The 22040-nt window shown below is 33.8% G+C and overlaps 1 protein-coding gene across 3 annotated transcripts in view; it reads right to left on the minus strand.

Annotated features, from left to right (window-relative positions):
• The window catches only part of SIPA1L2 (signal induced proliferation associated 1 like 2), a 141558-nt gene that overhangs the window by 53211 nt on the left and 66307 nt on the right, over positions 1 to 22040 (minus strand). For all 3 annotated transcript variants that reach the window (XM_042877101.1, XM_042877085.1, XM_042877092.1), the window contains exons 5-9: positions 20372 to 20560; positions 14615 to 14789; positions 11912 to 12015; positions 5825 to 5982; positions 3793 to 4369 (exon numbers count right to left, since the gene is read on the minus strand). In XM_042877101.1, coding sequence (XP_042733035.1) covers positions 3793 to 4369; positions 5825 to 5982; positions 11912 to 12015; positions 14615 to 14789; positions 20372 to 20560 — 1203 coding nt within the window. The remainder of the gene's footprint in view (positions 1 to 3792; positions 4370 to 5824; positions 5983 to 11911; positions 12016 to 14614; positions 14790 to 20371; positions 20561 to 22040) is intronic.

The raw sequence follows: 22040 nt of genomic DNA on the forward strand, positions 1-22040 counted from the left end.
TTGTTTGTTTTTCTAATAATATTTCAAAGGAGTGGCGGGCAGAGAATGAACAGACTGTCCCTTTCAATTACAGCTGCAACCAAAGCATATCAACATCAACAAATGAACTTAAAGCAAACATTAAGCTGCAAGTTACCTTCACAGCTTCCTTTTTATGCTTCCTGTTTAAACAAATCTTTGTCCATGTTTGTTTTAGAGCCTGGAAGGATGGGAGGCCTAACTTTAATTCCTCCTCAATCCAATGGTTGGTGGGAAAAACTCTAAAGCATTTGTATAACTTACGCCTGCAAACTGGCCAGCTGAAAGTCAGCATTTTCAATACCTTAGTAAGTTTCAAAGCATTAGCACCATCACCTTTAGAAATTATTTTCTATACAGATATTTACTACCTATTAGGAAAAATTAGAACGTATGCACACACACAAAGAGCCACTGTAAGGCTACTGTTAGGGAGCTGATCAACCCAAGAGAAAATCAAGGTAATCCCCTCATTCATTAAGGTCTAATCCTTACCAATCTGTGAAGCATCAGAAAGATCTTGCAAGGATCAGATATTTCAAGAATCATTGTCTGACAAATTTAGGCTATGTAAGCTGTAGCACATTGACTTCACAGACCTTCTGAGGGTGTCAGCTTCAAAGTTAAAATGTGAAAGTCATTATTCAAATGCCCAATACATATTCTAGGGTTTTGTTTACCAAATCATGTTCTGGATCTTCCCACTGAAATTATTAAATAATTATTTCCCTTGTCATTACTCAGCAGTAAGTTATTTATGTGCATGTATTATTAGAGTTACTCAGCAAACTGAAAACACTAAGCTTTAACTCTTTTTTGCAGCTCTCAGCTTTACCTTCAGTCCTGGCTAATTTTCAGCAAAACTTCATAATTTATAGCAGAGAAGTGCAAATTAAAATTTTCAACTCCTCATTACTATCCTAATATTTCTGCCACAAACTTCTGAAACATATCCAATATTTAGTCACACAATGACTATTACAATCAGGAGCTGCTGATGGATGAAATTTTATTCTCTCAAAAGCACACAATACGATGCTGGGGGGAGCAGATACATGTTTGTTGCTATGTCCCAATTATAGAATACTGCACAACAAATGCACCAACGTATACGGACTTCCTCAACTCAGAAGAGTCAGAATCTTCTTCAAATTGGTTAAATATTTGGAAGGTTAAGAGAGATGAAAAGCAATCAATTCTGCTTTAGATTCAACAAGTCCTTAGCAAGGTTAAAAGATTTCCAGGAGATCAAGTGCCCCACAGGCACATCCCTTAAAATATAGCATGGCATCATACATAGTAATGTCACATAAAACAAAGTACTCTCCACTTTAAAGCAGATCTTTCTGTTTACTTGGCTACTGTTTCTGTAAACACATGGCTGTGCCTGAAGGAAGAGATGGCTTCGCTTCTCTGGATACACTTAATACAGATGAAATTAAAAAACAGATCTTCTAAATCCCATGAAGGAACCAGGAAGCATAGAGGCTTCTAATGAACCCTTGTCTACTGAAATTGTTATCCAAAGATCCATTCAGGGTTCTCATTTAATCTCTCTCTCTGCTTTGCTCTATTATCCTAACATCCAGATCTACAGCTTTTCTGCCTTAAAAGACAAATCTGTCAAGTTCATCTATAGTTTACTTTTCCACCTCTGCAGCGTACCACTTAATATTCCTCCTCCAATACAGAGCTGACTCTAGATTGAACAATCGCAGCTCTTTCTTTTAGGCCAGAACTCATTCTTTTGGTTCAACCTGAAATCACAGACCACAGCTTTTCACTTCTTTGCTTAATACAGGTATTCAGAGAGACGTCCTATTCATTTTGATAATTCAAAGTCAGACAATAAAGTTAATTCTTTGACAATCTCAGTTTTTAAAACCACTGAATGAAACACGCTTAAGAAATGTTTGTACTGGGGCCTGGAAAGATTTAATCATCCAGTCAGTGGAGCTTGCTAATTTGTCACAGTTAAAGCTTTCAAGTTTAGCACAGTTGTCAACCTTAGATGTGTTCTGAGTCAATTAAAAGGGTTTTAAAGTATATATATATGTGAAGCATTGAATCTGTTTCAAATGCTTCTTTAGTGGTTTTAAGTGCCATCTCTGAAATTCTATACAAAAATACAGATAAGGAACATTCAACATCATAAAATAACTAACTGATTATACAATGCAGCTTTCAAAATAAAGGAATTAGCAGAGGAAAAAAGAAAATATGATGTAAGAAAAGAAGATGAAAAGCATTTTTAAAAATTGTATGACAGTTATCTTTCTAAGCAAGAGAAAGTTGGAAAGGTGGTAGTGAAAAGAGGAGGCAGCCAGGGTTCATTAGAATAGTTATCTGAAAATAATATTCAGATTATTTTAGCAATAACTGATGCAAAATTTTGAGGCTTAAAGGCTATACGGCAAATCTTGTCATAAAGAGGAAGTATTCAAGTCAATTAAGCAATATTATTGTGACAGATGCTTACTTCTTCATAAAACAGAACACCATTCAAATTAAAAGCTGAAGCTGTGGCGACGATCATCTGTGTTATCATAGCATATAGATTATCATTTTGTATTCAATTACTTCATTTTACAGATCTACCCTCAGAAGCTGGCATGTTTGCGTATTTTGTAAAACCAAAGAAATGAAGAACAGCAAAGAAAGTTGTTACAACTGCTGACAGCAGAAGTTTTCATTAGAAATCTGAACCATTTTCCCACCTGTGTTAAGTAGGTGAAAAGTTATATTATCCATTGTGGAATATATAATAGCAGGGGACTAAGCATACGCTAATTTTCAGAAGGAAAATATCTATGCAAGGAAAGTGAAGCTGAATGCCCCAATGAAAACAATAATAGCAAGAAAAGGAGTCCAAAGGCCTCCATCATTGAAAAAAAAAAAAAAAAAAAAAAAAAAAAAAAAAAAAAGATTATTTAGAGTAGAATATCATGCAATGCTACATGTGTATGTAGAACTAGAGAAGCCCTGAAACATCAGTTGCAATCCAGCATAAAGAGGGTAAGCGTAACAATTCCTGTTCAGTACAAGGCTTTTTAATATAAACAAAGCTAACACCATATATAGGGCACATCATTTAAGATCAAAGGGGCAAAAAGTGTAACCACATGGAGGAGATGTATCAGCGGTTTTACTTTGGAGCTCCTGTCAGTCCTTTCGCACTAACTGGAATAGGTACAGGACAGTTAACTAAGGGTCGTAAGTACGTGAAAATCTTTATCCAGTCAGGTGTAAAAACTGGCATTGTTAGGTCTAGTTTTCTTCATTCCCTGCAGTTGCTCAGTACAAAAAAAGCAAATCTGCAGAATTTACACAACTTTTTCTGCTAAGATTCACAGGTTTTTTTTGTTTTGTTTTGTTTTTTTTTAATAGCAAATTCAAGTGAGAATATTTTATACACGTGAGATTTTGTGTATTTTTAATTCAAGGTATATTTCTACCTAAAAAGGTGTGAGTTGAGAATAGGCTACAGCAAGGGAAGGCAAAAAGTTAGCCTTTCGGTACTGACTTCAATATTGAAACCATCCATAGCCTCAAGAAGTCTATCAAATGTAGATGGTATTTGTTTTCTCATCCCTGAAAATGGTTTGATAACTTATCTCATATGCTGTGTGAGGATTACTTTTCGTAATGCTCTCTGAAGACTGAAAATGGTACTGAAGTACAAACAGAGGACGTTTTTAATTATATCTCAAAGGAGCTGTAGAGAAGCAACTCTTCATAAAAATTTTGGTATTCCAGTTTAGTAATTGTACTTACTTCAAGTCTTTGAACAATTTCTCTGATGTCTTCAGCACAGTTATCCGCTGCAGACAGAAGAATACATTCGCCTCTTTCGTAAAATATTTTGATGCTCATTAATCCAGATGTCCATCCAATAACATCCCTGCAGGAGCAGTTAAACACAACGTTTTTTGATTCCTTTTCAATCAGCATGATAAATTCATTGGAGATTCCAAGGAGACATTCAATGTCAGAAGACTGGCCAAAATCTCGTGCAATCACATTCCACATAATTGCTCCAACACTGAATAAGTGGGCATCTTTCCTTGGTTTCACTTTCTCCTTTTTTTTTGCTCCTAAAGTAATAAAGCTAAACTTCGCTGAAGTATCCACTGTAGCTGTGGTAACAAAGTTTTCTGCCAGATCTTTCAAGTATTCTTGACGTGTCCTTGTGGCCATGGCTCGAAACTTTTCCGACTTATGTGCTGCATTTTCAGCATTAATAACTTTGGCTAAAAGAAAGTCCCTAAAGACTGCTGATTTGGGAAAAGTTACTCCTTTGGGAATGGGTGGACCAAATGGAGGTACATCTTTTGATCTTGAAACACCAACACTAAAAATAGAAAAAATGCAATGGTCAATTCCGTAAAAAAAACCAACACAACAACAAAACATCAGAAAACAAGCAGTTATCTATGCAGACCAGTTACAACGATAAGTTTAGTTTTAAAATGTAAATTTTCAGATATTTTAGACACAAAGAAAACTTATTTAGCCATTTGTTTTAAAAATGTTTTTTCTTTCTAAATACGTGACATAGTGAATGTATTCTTATAATACAAAGATTATCAAGGATGAATTCTTAGGGGGTCACTGACTCCTTTCTTTAATGGAATAAATTTATAAATTCTTTGCAAGATATAAATGAGATCTAAGCATTTTTTAAAACATTTTTTTATTTAAATCTATCACTTTCAGTTTTCATGTAATTTCATTAGATCTAAGAAAAATATAAATAAAGTTGATATGAATCTTCAGACATCTTGCAATATTAAGATGTGAAGACAGAAAAGGTATCAGTGTCAAACTGTCTATAATGGAAGCACTGCCACTACTAAATTCATAACATTTCTTAATATCTACAATTTTTCATAGAGAAAGTTTACAGCAAAATGTAAAGGAAATAAAAACATTTTTCTCATTGATATTCTGTTATAACTACAATTGGTAGCTTGGAAAGGTATTTAATCCATAAAAGAATTTTAAAGTAGCATGCAAACTACATACAACTACTATGAGATTGACTGAAATGCAGGTCACGTTTGCTATCATTTAGTAACAATAAAAATGAACTTATGAAATATCACGTAAGAGTATGCACAAAAGAGCTACTAAAACAAAATCAAGTTTCTATAACACATCTTCTCCAGCAATATGATCCAACCTCATGATGCATTCTGAATTTCATATTAAACAAAATATAAAATTCACAAGTGTTAAATCTGTGCCACTGTCCTTGAAGTCCTAGTCATTCTTTGCACACTTCCCAATCAGTTCAGAAATATGCTTCCTCCTTGGTAAACTTGTTAGAATTTATGATACTGTGATTCAACTGTGACAGTTAAGATGAACTGAAATTTGAAATACTACATTCCCCAAAAGCCCTAATTCAAGTGCTTAGTCAAACTCAGGGACTCATATACATTAACAGCATTCTAAAATACTTTATTTTAAACCATTTTCCTACTTTAAGAAACATGCAATACAAATTCTGAACTAATTTCTATTGCTATGATTGGAAATCTTACTTTCAGCAACCTGTCATAGCCCCTTTTTGTGTTCATAAATCAAGATGCAGAGCTCTGCAAAAGTCATTTAAATCTTACAGATTGTGCATTGTGATTCTAGATATGTGCAAGGAAGACAATGGTGTTTCAAATTCATGCAAAATGAAGTATAAATCTTAAAACTGTACACATAATACCTCTAGCATGCATAAAAAGGTTAGAAAGGCCAGTTGCATTGTATTCTTAGGAGCAAACTTAAATACTTATAAAGCTCTACTCACCTATAGCACACATTTTCAGTGCAAGGATTATGCACTTTGACTATGACAAATACATGTTGAAAGTGGGAACGAATATTTTTTGGAGTAAAAGGAAGCGCTCCTGGCTCTTGGAAGACAATGGTAACTATATCATTTCCTATATGCCTTTTTCTTAGCAGCTAGACAAGAAACATGCATTGAAAAATTAGTTAAATTAAATAAATCACAATTTCTTCATTTTAGCAAACAAAAAATAAATGATTTTTTTTTTTTCCAGAAATAAACTTTCAAGTTACGATATTTTGGATGCTGGAAATAAAGAATATCAAGCTGAACTGTAAAAAGACAGGAAAAACACCACAACTGGACTAAGTTCACAAAAATACTAATGAGTTTTTCCACATCCCCACACTAGTTCTGCATAGTTTCAGCTCACTTCTCTCTTATTCTACAAGAAAAAAATTATCTTATTTCAGTGCATCAGAATATTAATTAAAATCAGTTCCCCTTTTACAGCATAATAACTGTCTTAATACAAAAAACATTTGATTGTATTTCTCAATGCAATTTCCTCTTCCATATTGCATTTTTATTTAGTATCATCCTTAATGTGATCATCTTAACTTTTATTTTAATAGATTATCAGGAGTATCATCACAATCTATATATAGCTGCATAATTCAAGAGAGCCAAGACAAAATATTCATGGAGAAACAATAGCTACTAGAAACTGTATTATTTTAAGCAAGACTTCTGATGAAACTTTAAAACATATATCAGAAAATAGCATTTGATTAAGTCATGTGACTTGATCATCTTATCAGATTTAAGATCAAAGTGAATGTAACTGCCTATTTGAACAAGTTACAACGTGCATCCTTTTGCACACAAATTATGCTATAAACTCACCATGTGGAACTTATCACAGAAATAAATGCATCAGGTAAATCTTAATTTGCTGAGCTAGTGAACCATATATTTAGATCACAGTAGTGAAACAGAAGTTCATATTAAAGAGATTATTATTATCTCACAGGTTGGAATTTACACTGCAGTAAAGTTTCTAGGACACTTTCCAATTACAAGGTACAAGGTGATTCATTACTGTTTTGGTTATGTAACTGCATCTGACCATTTACTCTTTCTTGCCATAGAAAATGCCTCATGCTTCTGCCTATACTTTTCCACAGACAAAATTACAGAAAAAAAAGAAAACTATAACCTTTTAAAAATTGTATTTATTTCTCAAGGCAATCACTGCTTGCAAGTATATTTTCTGCTTTTGTAGAACTCTAAGAGATTCTGCTTGCTGCCACAGGTTACTTAAGCAAGTTCCTTACTAAGAGGCAAGTTTTAGAAATGTTTGAAATTGTACTATAAAAAAAGTCCTTTGCACAACAATGGCAGTTCACATATCCTATGTCTTGGCTATTATTTCAAGAGCTTAAAACAGTAAGAGACACAAAAACTGTAAATATGAAGTCATCATTTTTAAGAACCTTACCAAGTTTGCTGAGATCTTAGTGACTTCTTCAACATTTTAAAATAAAATCAGCATATCACTATTATAAATAACTGTCATGCATAAGTGGTCAGTGAACATTAACACAATGCAAAGCGCAGTCATATGTCTGTCCACAGAGAGTCAAAATGCAAGGACGTAGAAAGGGAAGAGAAAAATTGGGGTGATCTGGAACATGGAAAGAAGTGCTCTGGATAGGATAAAGGAATAGGAAAATAAAGCACTGAATGGAGAAGGAGGAGGGAACACATACTTCCCCGAAAAATGTGAATTAAGGATAGCATACTGAAAATGAAAGAGGAATTGAAAGAAACTGGAACTAAGCAAGAAGAATTGTAAGAAACTCTCTAGTTTCTATTCTGTAACTTATATATCCCTCCCAACTTTCACATCCTTCCCGAAGCCCCCGGTTCTCAGTTTCTGCTTCCTCTCCCATTTTGAGGTCTGCTCAGGTGTTGTTTTCTTTCCTTTTCCTCACCCCCTCACCCTTCTGCCTTTCTAACATACTCTAAAGATTCTCATGCCAATGCAGAGCACAGTAGGAACTCTCAACAGGGTACACGGGTCACAGAGAATTACTTACAGTAAGGAGATACCAAACACTCTGACATCATTCCAGTATCAATATAAACTGGCATGGTAGAATTTAAAAATGAACCCAGTCAAGTACGATAGGCAGCCAACAGGAAACCAGCGAAATTTTATTTGGGAATGCAAGACACACAAAGGGGAGTCCAGTAAGGAAAATATGTTAGAAAAGCAGAATCCATTTGATTAAAAGTACTTATACCAAATAATAATTACACTAACTTTGAGATTTTTACTAGAATACACAATTCTTAATTTTCAGATATGCATCTCTGAAGCAAAGTATTAGCTGTCATAAAACTTAGAACATTTACAGGCTATATACAGCCATAAATATCTATCCATTTTTGCAGAATTTTATCTATCTCATCAAACTGAGAAACAACGTATTCTTGTTGTAGTTGCAGTGACAAAATGCTCTCTTCATTAAAATAAATTCCAAGAGTAAAAAAAAAAAACAAAAACACAAAACTTATTTTAGCACATTTCTAAAATAAATGGCTTTAAAAAATATTAATTTCAATCTGTCATTAATCTGCACCAAAACCAGAAAAAATATCAAAAGATATTTCATCAGATCTGGTAAAAATGAGTTTGACATAAGCATATGTGTGGTTATCTCAAGCGTTTCAGCAGTAGGTTAAATTCAAAAAGTTCATTTCACTCTTGCATATCTGTTTCAAGTTTTCATTAAACCTGGTGAAAACTGAATTGATTTAGATTATTCAGCTCTTACTATGTGTACATAGGCAGACTGCAAATATGTGAATGGGAAAAATGCAAAGGAATGATTTGGAAAGGGACTTTGCAAAGGTAAAGTTTAAAGGAGATGGCCTTAAACCATGACTTGAAGAAAAGGCCACTGAAGGAAAAGGAACTGGCCACACCAGGGCTGGCATTCTTTTCTGTCCTAGGGAAGGAGCAGCTGACCTGGAAGTTCTCAGCCTATATTGCAGCCAAAGTGAATATTACCTTGGTTTTTGGTTCTCCTGCTGGCTCTAAAACTAGAGGGATGTCCTGATCAGTGACCAAGCAGGGCGTAGTTATGTCCTGGAAGAAGCAACAAACAGTTCTGGTGTGGCCTGGTTTTGGCTCACAGGTATTTGGAATCTAAGAAAAGTTCAGTGCTTGTTCTTCAAAGGTCTTATTTCTAGATGATGAGGAGTAATCCAGTATTTTGCTCAGTCATTGTCAAACAAAGGATGTAGGGAGAGGGTGTGATAACCTCATTGCCAGTAAATATACAATATGCTAATAAAAAGTAACTATTGAATGGAGGACTTCATTACTAATAGAATCCAAAAGGAAAATTACCATAATCCCTAAAAAATTCCCCTTTTTTGGCTACGTAGAATTAGTGTGATGACTCCTGAAGAGACGAACAACATCTGCATTCCACATCACCTGTAAGTGTCTCTCTGTTCTGTTTCAAGCACAACTGACGTAACTGCATTTGTGGTCTTCAGCATCTAAAATGTCTCAAGGAAAAAGACCTAATCCAATTTTAACTTAGTTTGTGAAAGCTAGGTTAAAATCCTTGATAATTTTTTTCACAGTATTCATTTTGGTGATAGAAGAAAATTTAATAATGATTGCAGATACTTTTTGAACATTAAGGCTGGCTAAATTCTGGTCATTTGGGTGAACTTGTTGTCACACTTCATTAAGGCAGTGTCCGTGCTGCGCAAATAGTACTAGATTCCAGCACCTAAAAATAATGTGGGGGTGAGGTGTCTTCAGATAGACATGGTATTAAACTTGGAAAACTGACGCATTATTTTGATCCCAAGAAAGCAATGAATAACAACATGATGCTTCTACTAAATACTGAACCTGTTAAAGTGACAATGAGTGCTTACTAAAACACTGTGGGAAAGGAGTGTTTGTTGCTGGGGAAAACCATGGAGTTAAAAGGCTGTTATTTACAACAACTGGCACCTGTCGATAAAGAGACACTTAAGGAAATGACAAGAATGTAAGGAAAGTAGAAGAAGAAGTGAAAGGACAGGAATAGGGAGTGGCTGAGCAGAACAGCAGTACAGCTGTACAAACTGCAAACAATAGTGAAAATGAGCGGACCGAGTCAAAAGGATATCCTTTCCTCACAAACAAGGGAAAGTCATGAAAGATGATAAAAGTAGTAAACTCCAAATAAGGTCATATTTACTGTCAGTGCCTGTGATTAACTATGAAAACGTTTATTTTTTTTCTTTAAGGCAAGCTCATTCAGTGCATTATATCATAAAAGAATGTACAGTTTTCCCAATTTACATGTACTTTTTCCAGAATTTTTCAGAATTTTTCTATTACAGTTTCTTCATCTGTGCCTTGCTAACTTGGAAAGTTCTTGCAAATATATTATACATATACTAATAAACTGAAATATAACAATGTTTTTGGAGTGTTTCAGGATTTCAGAATATTTAATATTCTGAATATTTAAATAAATATTAATATTTAATATTTAAAGTTATTACTGAAAATGTACAGTACCGTAGGAAAACTTGGGCTATTTAACAAAAATGAAACAGCCAAGTATTCTTGTGTGCAAACCAAAGCAAACACTTCAAATGAGAGTTAAACCATTACAACAGATTACAGAAACAACAACTCCTTACTAAATTAATCCTGTATAGTAATTAAAAATTCAGAGAAGTGAAGATATTGATAACAATTTGTTACCTTGATTACTAGCTACTGTCAGAGCTGAGTGTGTGAAGCAGCTGAACATTCTGCCCTCTAAAAGGCACACACTTTCATATATGATTTGTCTAAACATTCATATTATTCACGTGATAGAGAATTTTTATATTTTTATGCCTAATTTAGTTTCTTTACACCACATCCTAATCCTGTGTCATACAGTAAAATTCACAGTTGTCTTAACTGTTTAGATGAAACTGTTTAAAGAGTTCTGAGTTAAGAGAACTGACTACCTGAGTCACGTTACATACCTCCATTGCAAACTTCATTTACCCTATATTAAGAATTTTTATTTTTTTTCTTGTATCCTTTTGTTGCTGCCTTGATACATCTCTTTCCTTCCACAAGTCCTATTGACAGGGCAAGACACTAAAGGTGCAAATCGTATGGTTTAACAATAACTAGCCACAACTTCTGCACACCATTCACAAAGAAAAATGAGATAGCATCTTCATTTCATGACAACCCTCCAAAACAACCCAAGTCTTTATATCTCGCACCAGACGGAGATAATATTCTATAAATAAATACAATATTTATTTCTGTAGAGTTAAAGAAATGTAGACTAGTAGTGTAGAAAGTCAGAAACTATCAGTAGTCTGAGCAGTAATTCTGCTGTTACGTTATGATGTTGATATATTATACCAAATGTGCTTGTAGTTTTTCAGTTGGTTATAAGAAATATCTGAGACAGGCAAGACAGAATAACCTTATTGGTGCACACTTTGGTTGCTGTGCTACTGCTTAGCCATCCTTAATGCTTTAAAGATATTTTGAAAATCAGGTAAGCAAAGAGAATTATCAGAAATAAGTACACGGCAGTTTTCTGACTTCACAAGCAGACCCATTGAAGGATACAATTAGGCACTGAATATTAAGCTGATGCATCAATAAACGTTTTAAGATCTGCAGCATGAAGTAGAGTCATTTAGAAATCTTATCACATGCACATTTTTTACCATAAGACTGTTTTCAAGCTTTATTCCAGGCAACATTTAAAACTTATGTAAGATATAAACCAACTCCAAATTGAAAATAACTGATTGACCATGGGCAACTATACTGTGTAATAGCACTGTGAAAAGTAAATATAGAATCAGTTAATAAAGTATAAAGATATTACAAAAATCATTTGATTAAGAAAAAAAAGCAAAAAACCAACATAATCACAAGATTATGAGACACACTTCGTATAAAAACAATTCAGCTCAATTAAAATAAGTACTGTTTGAGAAACAGTAACTCTGTGTTAATATCTATAAAATAAAATTATATAAAAATGGTAAATAACATACCTGTTGCCTGTTACTGGGCATGTATGGAAGCATTGTTGATACATGAAACATTAACTCATAATCTTTGTAAGTAGTATAGAGGGAATGCGTTCCTGTTGAATCAGCTGAAAATGAATTTAATCATAAGAAGGTCAGTAAAACAGAACATTCATATGACTTTTTCGGACACCACTCTTTACATGCTATGATTTAAATCTATTAATGCAATTTAAAACTTTTTTCAATAGAATAAAAACAATTTGTATCAGCTAAAAATCTGTTCTGTAACTTCATATTATGACAGACAGATTCTGCAAGAAGTTACTCTTAGGGATTGCTGCCTAGGGGATAAACAAATTTTGTATAAGCCAGTACTGTAAGATTTTAACATTCAATGGGATAAATAAACAAATGATTTAGTTTTGTATTATATACATATATTATTATTATTATTTAAAATCTTAATAAAGACAACTGACTAATCCCATTCTTTACCAAAAAATAAAGTACTGGCAATGACACTTCAAATCTCACAGTAAAACACATACTGCAGATCAGACATTTTAAAATCACAGAATATGTACATAATATGTTGTACAACGATGTAAAGATAATTTTGTTGGGAATTTTCAGAGTTTTAAAAATTATTGAAATACACTTCATATCAGATATGACTTTTTATTAGGTAGTTTAGAAATACAGTTCACATTTCAGAACGTTTACAGCAAATTAGATGGGATTTACTTTGCAGTCAGAAATTAATTGCTGTTACTCACTTTGATGTCTGGATTACTTAGGTATGACTAATTACCTTCAAAGAAAGAGCTTGGGAACTCTACTCTGCCAAGGCAGATCTCAATTTTTCTTCATTTTTTCAATGTTCGCCTATTTCTTTTACACAATTTTACATCTTTCATAAGCAATAAGTAATAAGCATTCTCTAGCATTCTTTTACATAGTGTTTATTTAGAAAATAAATATTATTTATTTAGAAAGCAGTGACCATATGTTATAATTGTTTATGAATACTCATAGATATTTAAAGGGTAGGTGGGGGGGGGGGGGGGGGGTAGACTCCTTCAGTGCTGCCCAGCACCAGGACAAGGAGCAATGGACCCATAGGCAATTCTAAACCCATCTGGATGCTTTCTCAAGCAATCTGCTGTAGGGAACCTGCTGTAACATATACCTAAGTGTACCATTCAGCAGTAACTACACTGTATATTTATAGTCCTAAATTTGAAAGCATTTAAGTGTGTTTATAGTTTTGAATACATTCATATTACAATTGGCTTAATCAATTATGTGTGCACAAATTATGTTCATTTACGTTCACACAATATGAATTAGTTTGATAACAAATAGGAAGCATAATTTCCACTTAAGTTTCTTATTTGGATTTTATTTTACAAAGTAACCATTATTGCATTCCTCTATTGTAAAATCCTTAATGAAATTAATTTCATTATAAACTTTGTGTCATTTTGGACAGGCAGAGTTTGGAAGATGTAGAAAGGGGAAATCAGCTAGATCTTACAATGTAAATATCTGCTTAAACTACACTGAGCGTGGCAAAGAGGGACAAAGTATCTTGAAAATAATCCCTTTTAAATACTAATTATAGAAAAGCAGATTGTTTAACTTTAAAAAAAAAAAGTTTCTTATACAACATCCTACTCAGTCAAGAGATTTAAATTTAGTACTTTGACTTTGAAAATAAGCCAGAAAGTTTCTTTTGAAATTCAGTCCCTTATTTAAGTAAGCTGGAATTTTCTAACTCAGCAGATGCTCCACTGAACATTTCTTAAGTACCCCTCTGTCTGAATTTACAGAATGGCTGCTACTATAAACTTTTCTCTGCTAACAGTTTTAGCAAACAGCATACCTGGACTATGTTTTTCTGCACCTTGTTCTTTTCTGAATACTTATTTCACAAATTTTGGGGGAAAAAAAACAGCTAAATTTCTTTGAGTAATGAAGCACATCTGCTTTTGTGCAGAAAAGCATTTTTACCAAATGAAATAACACTACTGGTCTTAAATAACTTCATATAGATAAGAATTGCAGCTAGATTATCCTAAGAACCAGATTAGATCAGGTACACAGTGGTGGGAAGAACAAAGAAACTTGGGACTTATCTATTCCTAGATCTCTGTGATTATCCAAAAGACAAAAGATTCCACACAAGACAAGAAGGTCTTCCCTTAATTTCCTTTAATAATATCTTTCTCAGTTTCCTTCTTGGCAGCTTATCTTTAACAGTTTAAGCAACTTTCCCATTTGATTATAAGGACATGTAGTATACACAGGACAGCAGGATTTAATAGCTTAAAATGATGTACTTGGCTAACTATGTTTCTCTTTCACTACACACTCATATAGCATACAAAAACTGATTTTTTTTTTCCAGAATGTAGCTGACAAGCTGCAGAAAAGATCACTGCTTATCGTGACCAGTTGACAAAATACTGTTAAAATCACATTAAGCTAAAAAAAATGAGTTAAGCTGAAGTTAAGGGCAGTGATGAGCAAAGCTAATAAAGATGTGTGTCATTGTATTGTTAACACTGCAATTCCTATTTTTGCTATACTTCATCATCCTTGTCTACCGTATAACATTACTAACCAAAATTCAAAGATATGACAATGAAAAGATAAAATGATATTTGCAGAAGATTAACTTGAGAACAGCAGTTCCTACCCTAGATCAGAAACATAACTTACTTTTGTTATCTAGCTGAGCTCTGTATTTACTAAACCCTTTTAGCCGTACTCTCTGGCCCAGCAGATCAAGGAACTCTTCAAAAGCTGGTCCTGCCATCTCATTGTTATACATTTCTTCTTCTGTGCTTTGGCCTGCTTTGCAGTAAAGGATACCAATCTTATGTTGAAAACTCAGCTGAAATAGAAAATAAAACAAAAAAAAACAATTACAGAGTAAAGGAAATTAGTATGAATGAAAATTATAATATTGACACTGTTAATGTCTAGCAGAAAATATTTGAAAATGCAAAACTGTGTTCTTATTTGAGAAATGAAGTCACCATATAAAGCAAAAAGCAAACAAATATACTGAAAGAAAACCAGATTGTCACTATTCAAACAGCTAAAAACAGCGCAAGACAACTTTTGTCTTACTGATGTACTGAAGCAACCTCTACTGCATGTTATAGTATTGGAATTTTAACTGGCAAATTTTGTGTATTTGTCCAAGGTGGGTTTATTTTCCCTTAGATCTTCTATTTAAGATTCAGCCGAACCATTCCCTATACGTGAACTTTCCCCTCCACAACCTTCTAATTCAGTAATAGCAGCCATTCAGAAAATGTGCTTCTCTCAAGGCAATACAAAAACAGACTCACAGAACAATAATTTCCATTTTATTGTTCAATAAATCTTGCGTCCACCCCATAAAATTGCCCGTTTAAACAACAACAACAAAATATTCAGTTTCCAAAGGTTCTAACATGTAAATACAAGTTCTATAACAACATACTTCAAGCTAGAAATCAAACAGTAGTTGAAGTTTTCTTAAACAAATCATTCTCAATGGTAGGGTATTAATATAAAAAAAGTTATTTCTTGAGTGGAATATGGTCCTGTTTTCTCAACTTTTATGCGTGCTTAAAATGACAAATTGGAAACTCTATGTAGTACTCCTATTATTCTTAACTGACAAACCAGTAGAGCTTCACAAACTGACAGACACCATCCGCTGTCTGTATACACACCACTCAGCTCTCCAGATGTTCAGACCAGATCTAATTAAACTTCAGGATTAGTGTCCAAAACAGGAATTATATTTAGACAGTTTCTCACATTAGATCAAAGGTGACAGGAACGGTCTGCTTCGCCTCAGTCATTTGTAAAACAGTCTATATTGTTAAGTATATTATATTCACAGAAATGCTACTGCTCTCATGTTTTATCACAGCAGTTTCTAGGAAAAGGTGTAAAATTAAAACTCTAAAGGACTGAATCAAGGAAACACACACTATACAGAAGAAAAAGCATCAAAAATATAATTCCAAACTTCAAATGTTCCTTATCTTTCCTACTTCATGTAAAATGGAGAAATGTTACATTTATTGGAGAGTTCTATGCAAGGCAGTCGCCAAGCATCAATTAGAACAAACAAACAAAAAAACCCTACAGTTCCCCAAATCACCCCTGAAGGAATAGAAACTCTCACTATGCTTTTACTAACCTAATTTTTTCTGCTTCATGATTTTAAAATTGAGGTTCCTTGTGTCCCATGAAATTCAGGGTCTAACTTGACAGCATTCTTGGTTTAATTATTTACCTTCAAGCACAACCAATACACAACCAACAGTAGAATATCCTAAAGATGTCCAAATTAATGTAGGTTACAGACAGAATCACTGACACTATGAATCTCATGCTCCAAAGCTAAATGTATTGAAATGAAGTACTAGGATAGCAGTAGACTATTAAAATCAATAGCAAAACCCTTCAAAACATCAACTAGACTGAAGTTCATTTCGTGTAATGAAATTAAAGTATCAGTGGGACAATTTATTTCCATGTAACCTTGTATAAAATGCCCTACTCTGCAATTTCAGCAGATCTATATACATGTAAAAGCACACTACAGGACTTGATCTACTGGTATGTAACAGACTGTAATAATATACAATGGCAGCCCTTTCCCCTCTCTCACAAGTCCCAGTCCATCCTCTCCATTTGATATATGCTTTTCATAGGGTGAATCTTTATGTGCTCTCTACATATTCTGACTGAAGGTCATTAACCAGGGATCAGTTAGGAATATAGAATACATACAGGCTCAGTAAGGACAGGAATGAGGAGTGACACTGCAACAACATTAAGCCTAGACCACACAGAGCACAGATCAACTAGAAATAACCATAGTTTGAAATGAAATGGGTCATCACGTAGAAGAAGATTCAGGGGTATGGATGTGTGCGCTGCTGAAGGTGCCTGAGTTAGACCTCTAATCTCTGGGGAAAGGCAGGGTTAAGATCCCAGTCTGCTCTTGCTATTTCCTCTTGATTGCCATATATACTATCCATCCAGAATGCCTCCCTGATTGATCTCCACATTGAAAGAGTGCCTGGGGAGAGCTATGTAGCTAATAAAACATTCTGGACTGCATGCCAGGAACTTTTTATTCAGTGTAAAGCTAGCATGAACCCTAAATGGAAGAAACTGGAAGAACTGCTCATATAAATATCAGATTATAGGAAGCAGTACTGTTACTTGACACTTTTCAGCAGAGAATGAGAGTGCTTGTAGCACATTGCCACCTCTACCCCAGCTCATTGTCTAATACACTCCAATTTAAAAAACAGGGAACTTAAATTAATTTCCTGGACTTTACGATAGTAGTGGCAACAACTAACAGTACAAGTGAATGGCAAGTCAGGGAACCACTTGGGTAAAATATACAGTATAGAAATTTGCAGTGATGCTCCTTCATTCTTTCCCAGATGAGTAATTTTTGAATTAGATACAGAATCATTAGTATTAATTCCAAACAAAAGTGAAGTATCCTCCAAAATGTCCTGTCATTTCATGGCTAAAACACTCTCCTTCAGAAATAGTAAAGACAAAGATTTAAAACCATCGTGCCTATGAAGCACTTAATCCTGGGTATTCAATTCATGGACAAGAATTGCTAATTCTAAATGATCCTATACAAGGTTGATTCTATCAATACCACTATTCCCTAACAAAACAGCAGCTGCAAACATGCTTGCAATAATCTGAGCCTCCCACCCATGCACTAGGAGCACTCATGCCCACAAGATTAGTAGATTTAAGCAAAGTAACTCAGCTCAGAATCATTTGGCCTGTGTAGAGGCAGAAATCAAGGTACCTGTAGAAAGTCAATGCCTAAGAAAGAAATACTTAAACGAGCTTTGGGAGTATCTTAAACAGGTGATTCAACTGATGTGAAAATATCAGAATATCAGAAAATTTAAATTGATAAAGTTTGCCAGTATTGGAATGGCATTCCATGCTTACATAAGTATACATAATTTCAGACATGGTTCTGATCTCATGATTTCTAAACAAGAAATACTGTGTTTAGCGTAATTGAGAGCAATTTAATAACATATAATCAGAAAATAATGTCTAAATTTATTGACATACTTGAGTGTTTTGTGATTTATTAATTGTGCATAGAACTCCTCAAAATGACAACTTCAAGTTAGAATCACTCATTACTGAACCTTGGTGCCTCGTCGTCTTAAACAGCATAGATTCTTTATCACATAACAACTTGATGCCTTTTACCATGTGGAGATTTCACAGTTTTTCTGGAAAGGAACCTCAAAAGCAGCTAAATATCACCACATTCAAAGCTCATATTTTCTTAGGGCTTTTTGTGATCTCAAGCTTTAGTTTGAGAAGTGAACATTCATAGAGTGATGACTGGTATCAAAAAGTATATATACCATAAACCATTAGTAGAAATGTGGAGTGGAATTAAAGAGAAAAGAAATCCTGTCAAGGTTGTAGATAAACTAATGAATTTTCCTGTAAATTTACAGTCAAATCTAACACTGATCAGCACATGGCAGAATAACTGGGAACTACTTACATTCTCAAATCATGTCAACCATTTACTTTGCATCAGCTTTCTACTGTCATTTTAAGGACAATGCTTTAGCCATGTTTTCTCCACAACCCACTTTAGATTTCACTGGAACTACTGATTTCTTTCACTACCTGCTTCATAACACTGAAAGAACTTTCAGTCTGCTGAAGAACTATGCAAACATGTAATAGACTGTTATACAAAATACTTATTATTCTGATGACAGTACTAAATCTCTAGATCACGATTCATATTTTTAAATTCATGATATTTCAGGCACTTATCACTTTCAGCTACAATGCATAACTTTTTATATTTACTTAATTAATAAACTGAAAGCATAAAGTACATAAGGGGATTAAAAGCATAAATGGATCTCATGCCGGTTCTATGCACAGCTTTCTGCTTATATCTAAGTAATTATCCCATAAGAAGCAGTATATAAAATAATTAACACTACATTTTGCATGGTGACAGTCAATTTAAAAGCAAGACTGAATTTTCAGAACCAAGTACTAAGAATCAGTAGTGCTATTACCACTGCGCCTCAAAATTAAGAGTTGATGTTTAAAACTACACTACTCATTGAAGTTACTGATCTCCATAACTATTTTTCAGAAATACTTCTCGTGAGTTTGGGAAATATCTCACTGAAGTCAACTAAACAAGTACTCCCTGCTCTCTAGGCTATCCAGTGCCTTTAGGAAATGAATATTATTTATTAGATCTAAATCTAAATTCATTCTGGAACTCAAACAGGAAATCCTGAGAGCAACAGGAGATCAAGAACTCTCATATTCAGAACAGAGCACTACTGATTTCCTTTGTTGTTTTACCAGAAGCACTGACAAAAACAGTAAAAAATATGGACCTTGGACAAAATTAATTTCAAATTAGAAGTTTTCTTCAAAGACTACAGCAAAGAGAAATAATAAAACATGCACACAAAACCAGCTTAATAGTCTAAACCAAAAAGAAATACTCCTCACTCTACCTTCACTTTGTCACAGGAAAAGATTGGTAGACACCAATAATGTTTGACGCAACCACGTTTGAAACTGAATTAGCATTAAAAAAAATTATACCACTGCTTTAAACAACAGAATCCATCAGCTTCAACAGACAGATATTGACTTTTACACAGAACATGTAATCTTCACTTTAAATGTAATAAAACAAGTTTTTAACACTTCAATGAAATCCCTTTGTAAGTTTGTCCTTCCAAATTATTCATAAGCTATGAATTTACCTACAAGCTTCTAGAGAGGCTGATTCTCTTTATTGAACACAAATTTCATAAGCATAAATTTTCAGGGGAAAATGGTGATTATTTCATTACTGGTGCAGTTAATTAATTACATAGTCTCAATTATAATTTCCATTGTTTGAACCAAGGAAGATTCTATTCAATCTACTGTAAAAGTTAATCAGAAAATTAGTGTTAAAAGAAATAAAAATTTAAGATATAGAGATATGTTATATTCTTTTGCATTCTTACCTGTAAGCAGTATTAAGGAAACATATTAGAAGTATTTTCATTTTCATACAGTATTTGTACACAGTATATACAGGGCAAAAAAAGATCATGGAAATAACTCAATACAGACATTAGAAGTTTAGTTATAATCCCACTCACTGGTCTAAAGAGGATTGCAATAGCCTAATCATTTTTCTCAAGCTGTAACATATTTAAAATAATTTATTTAGAAAAGTTAACCTCATTTTGTCAATAGAAATGCAGAGCTCATAAGTAAATATTGCCAAAATAAAAAATGTGACTGATCTGCATTACAGATCCAGGCTTATCAATATTATCTGCAAAATATTTTAAATCCCCACTGCCACAAATATATTCTAATTGAATTATCTTTAAATAAAAGTCATACATTACATACCCCTTGCTCATCCAATTTAAGTAGCTGTTCAGGTACTTTGGGTGAGTTGGATGCTTGCCTCAGGCACTGAATGCTCAGCTCTGGTATTACATATTCTAGTACTTCTTTGAGAGGCAGACCTCTTGCTGTGCCATGCCTTGCAGTAGATGGTATAGCATCTTCTAAAATTGCTCCTCTAAGTGTAGTAAGCTTCAATAAAGATACAAAGCATTTTTAATTATAATACTAGAAAGAATTTTAGATAATGTGTTCAGGTTTTACAAAAAGCATGAAACAAAGTATGAAGAAAAATATCAATGTATTCAATTTTCTTAAATGAGTAAAAAGATTGCTAGATAACTTTTACAGAGGACACAGGCTCTTATTATCTCAGTTATGTATTTATAATCAACATGACAGGAGAAGTGACTGCTTCTTCATATGTGGAACAGGTGAGTTCACACCTCACATACTGTGTTCAGTTTTAAGTCCCTGTAACAACAGGAATATTGAATTGCTCCAAAGCATGCAGAGAAGAGCAATGAAGCTGGTGGAGGGAATAGAAAACAAGAACTTATTTGAAGCAATACAGGAAATTGGGCTTGTTTAGTCTGGTGAAAAGGAACCTGAGGAGAGACTTCATTGTTTCTACAACTGCGTCAAAAGAAGCTGCAGCAAGGAGAGTGCCAGTTTCCTTTCTTACATGGCAAGTGACAGGACAAACAGACATGGCCTCAAGTCGCATCAGGACAGGTTTAGATTGGACATTAGGAAGAATTTTTTTATGGAGAGGTTGGTTAAGTGTTAAAAGAGGCTTGCCCAGAGCAGTGGTGGAGTCCATATCTCTGGAGATATTTGAGATATCAAAACATCGCAATAAGGGAAACAGTTTAGTGATGAGACTCAGGAAGTCAAGCTGATGGTTGGAATTGGTGATCTTGATCTTCTCCAACTGAAATGCTTCTATGTTTTGTTTAAAGAGATTTACTGATGAACTTATTAACTCAGTAAAATTCTGAAGATTTATTTTTTTCTAAAATAGAATTTTAAATCACTAGGAAAGCTAAAAATCATTAATTTTAATGTCATATTACTCTAGAAAACATGGTACTTGATTGTGAGGTTGGACAGACAAGGTAAGCCACGGCTAATGGCACCTTCATTTATCTTATCCATTTTTTAAGCCACGCTAACTTGTCTTTATTGGCAAAAAGAAACATTACGTAGAAGTGAGTAACCTAAATCACTACTCTCCATAAACAGAGGCACATCTTTTTTTGGCAATGAAGGAAAAAACTAGCCATAAAAAAATCTGTTTCTGCATGTTTGTAAGAAGTGCATGAGCCCAGAGATATCAAGAACTTGTTTTAATAGTAATAAAAGGCAAGCAGTCATAAGGATAATAACATTGTGCATTTGCATGCAAATCAGACATAGTTGCTGTCATAAATAAACTATTTTTGCAAGAGACACTAATTGATTTGAAATAAAAATTAAGAGAAATGTCCTTCCATAATAATAATGAAAGCTATTCTTCCAGTTAAAGTACTTATCTTATTAACATATTAATAGAATAGAATAAAATAGTTCCACTTAGAAGTAACCTACAAAGACCGTTAAGTCCAACTGTCTAACCATTTCAAGGCTAACCAAAAGTTAAAGCAGATAGTTGAGGGTATTATCCTTGAAC

This window comes from Lagopus leucura, unplaced genomic scaffold (genome assembly GCF_019238085.1).
Source record: "Lagopus leucura isolate 7727_CA_CO unplaced genomic scaffold, USGS_WTPT01 Super-Scaffold_73, whole genome shotgun sequence".
NCBI lineage: Eukaryota > Metazoa > Chordata > Aves > Galliformes > Phasianidae > Lagopus > Lagopus leucura.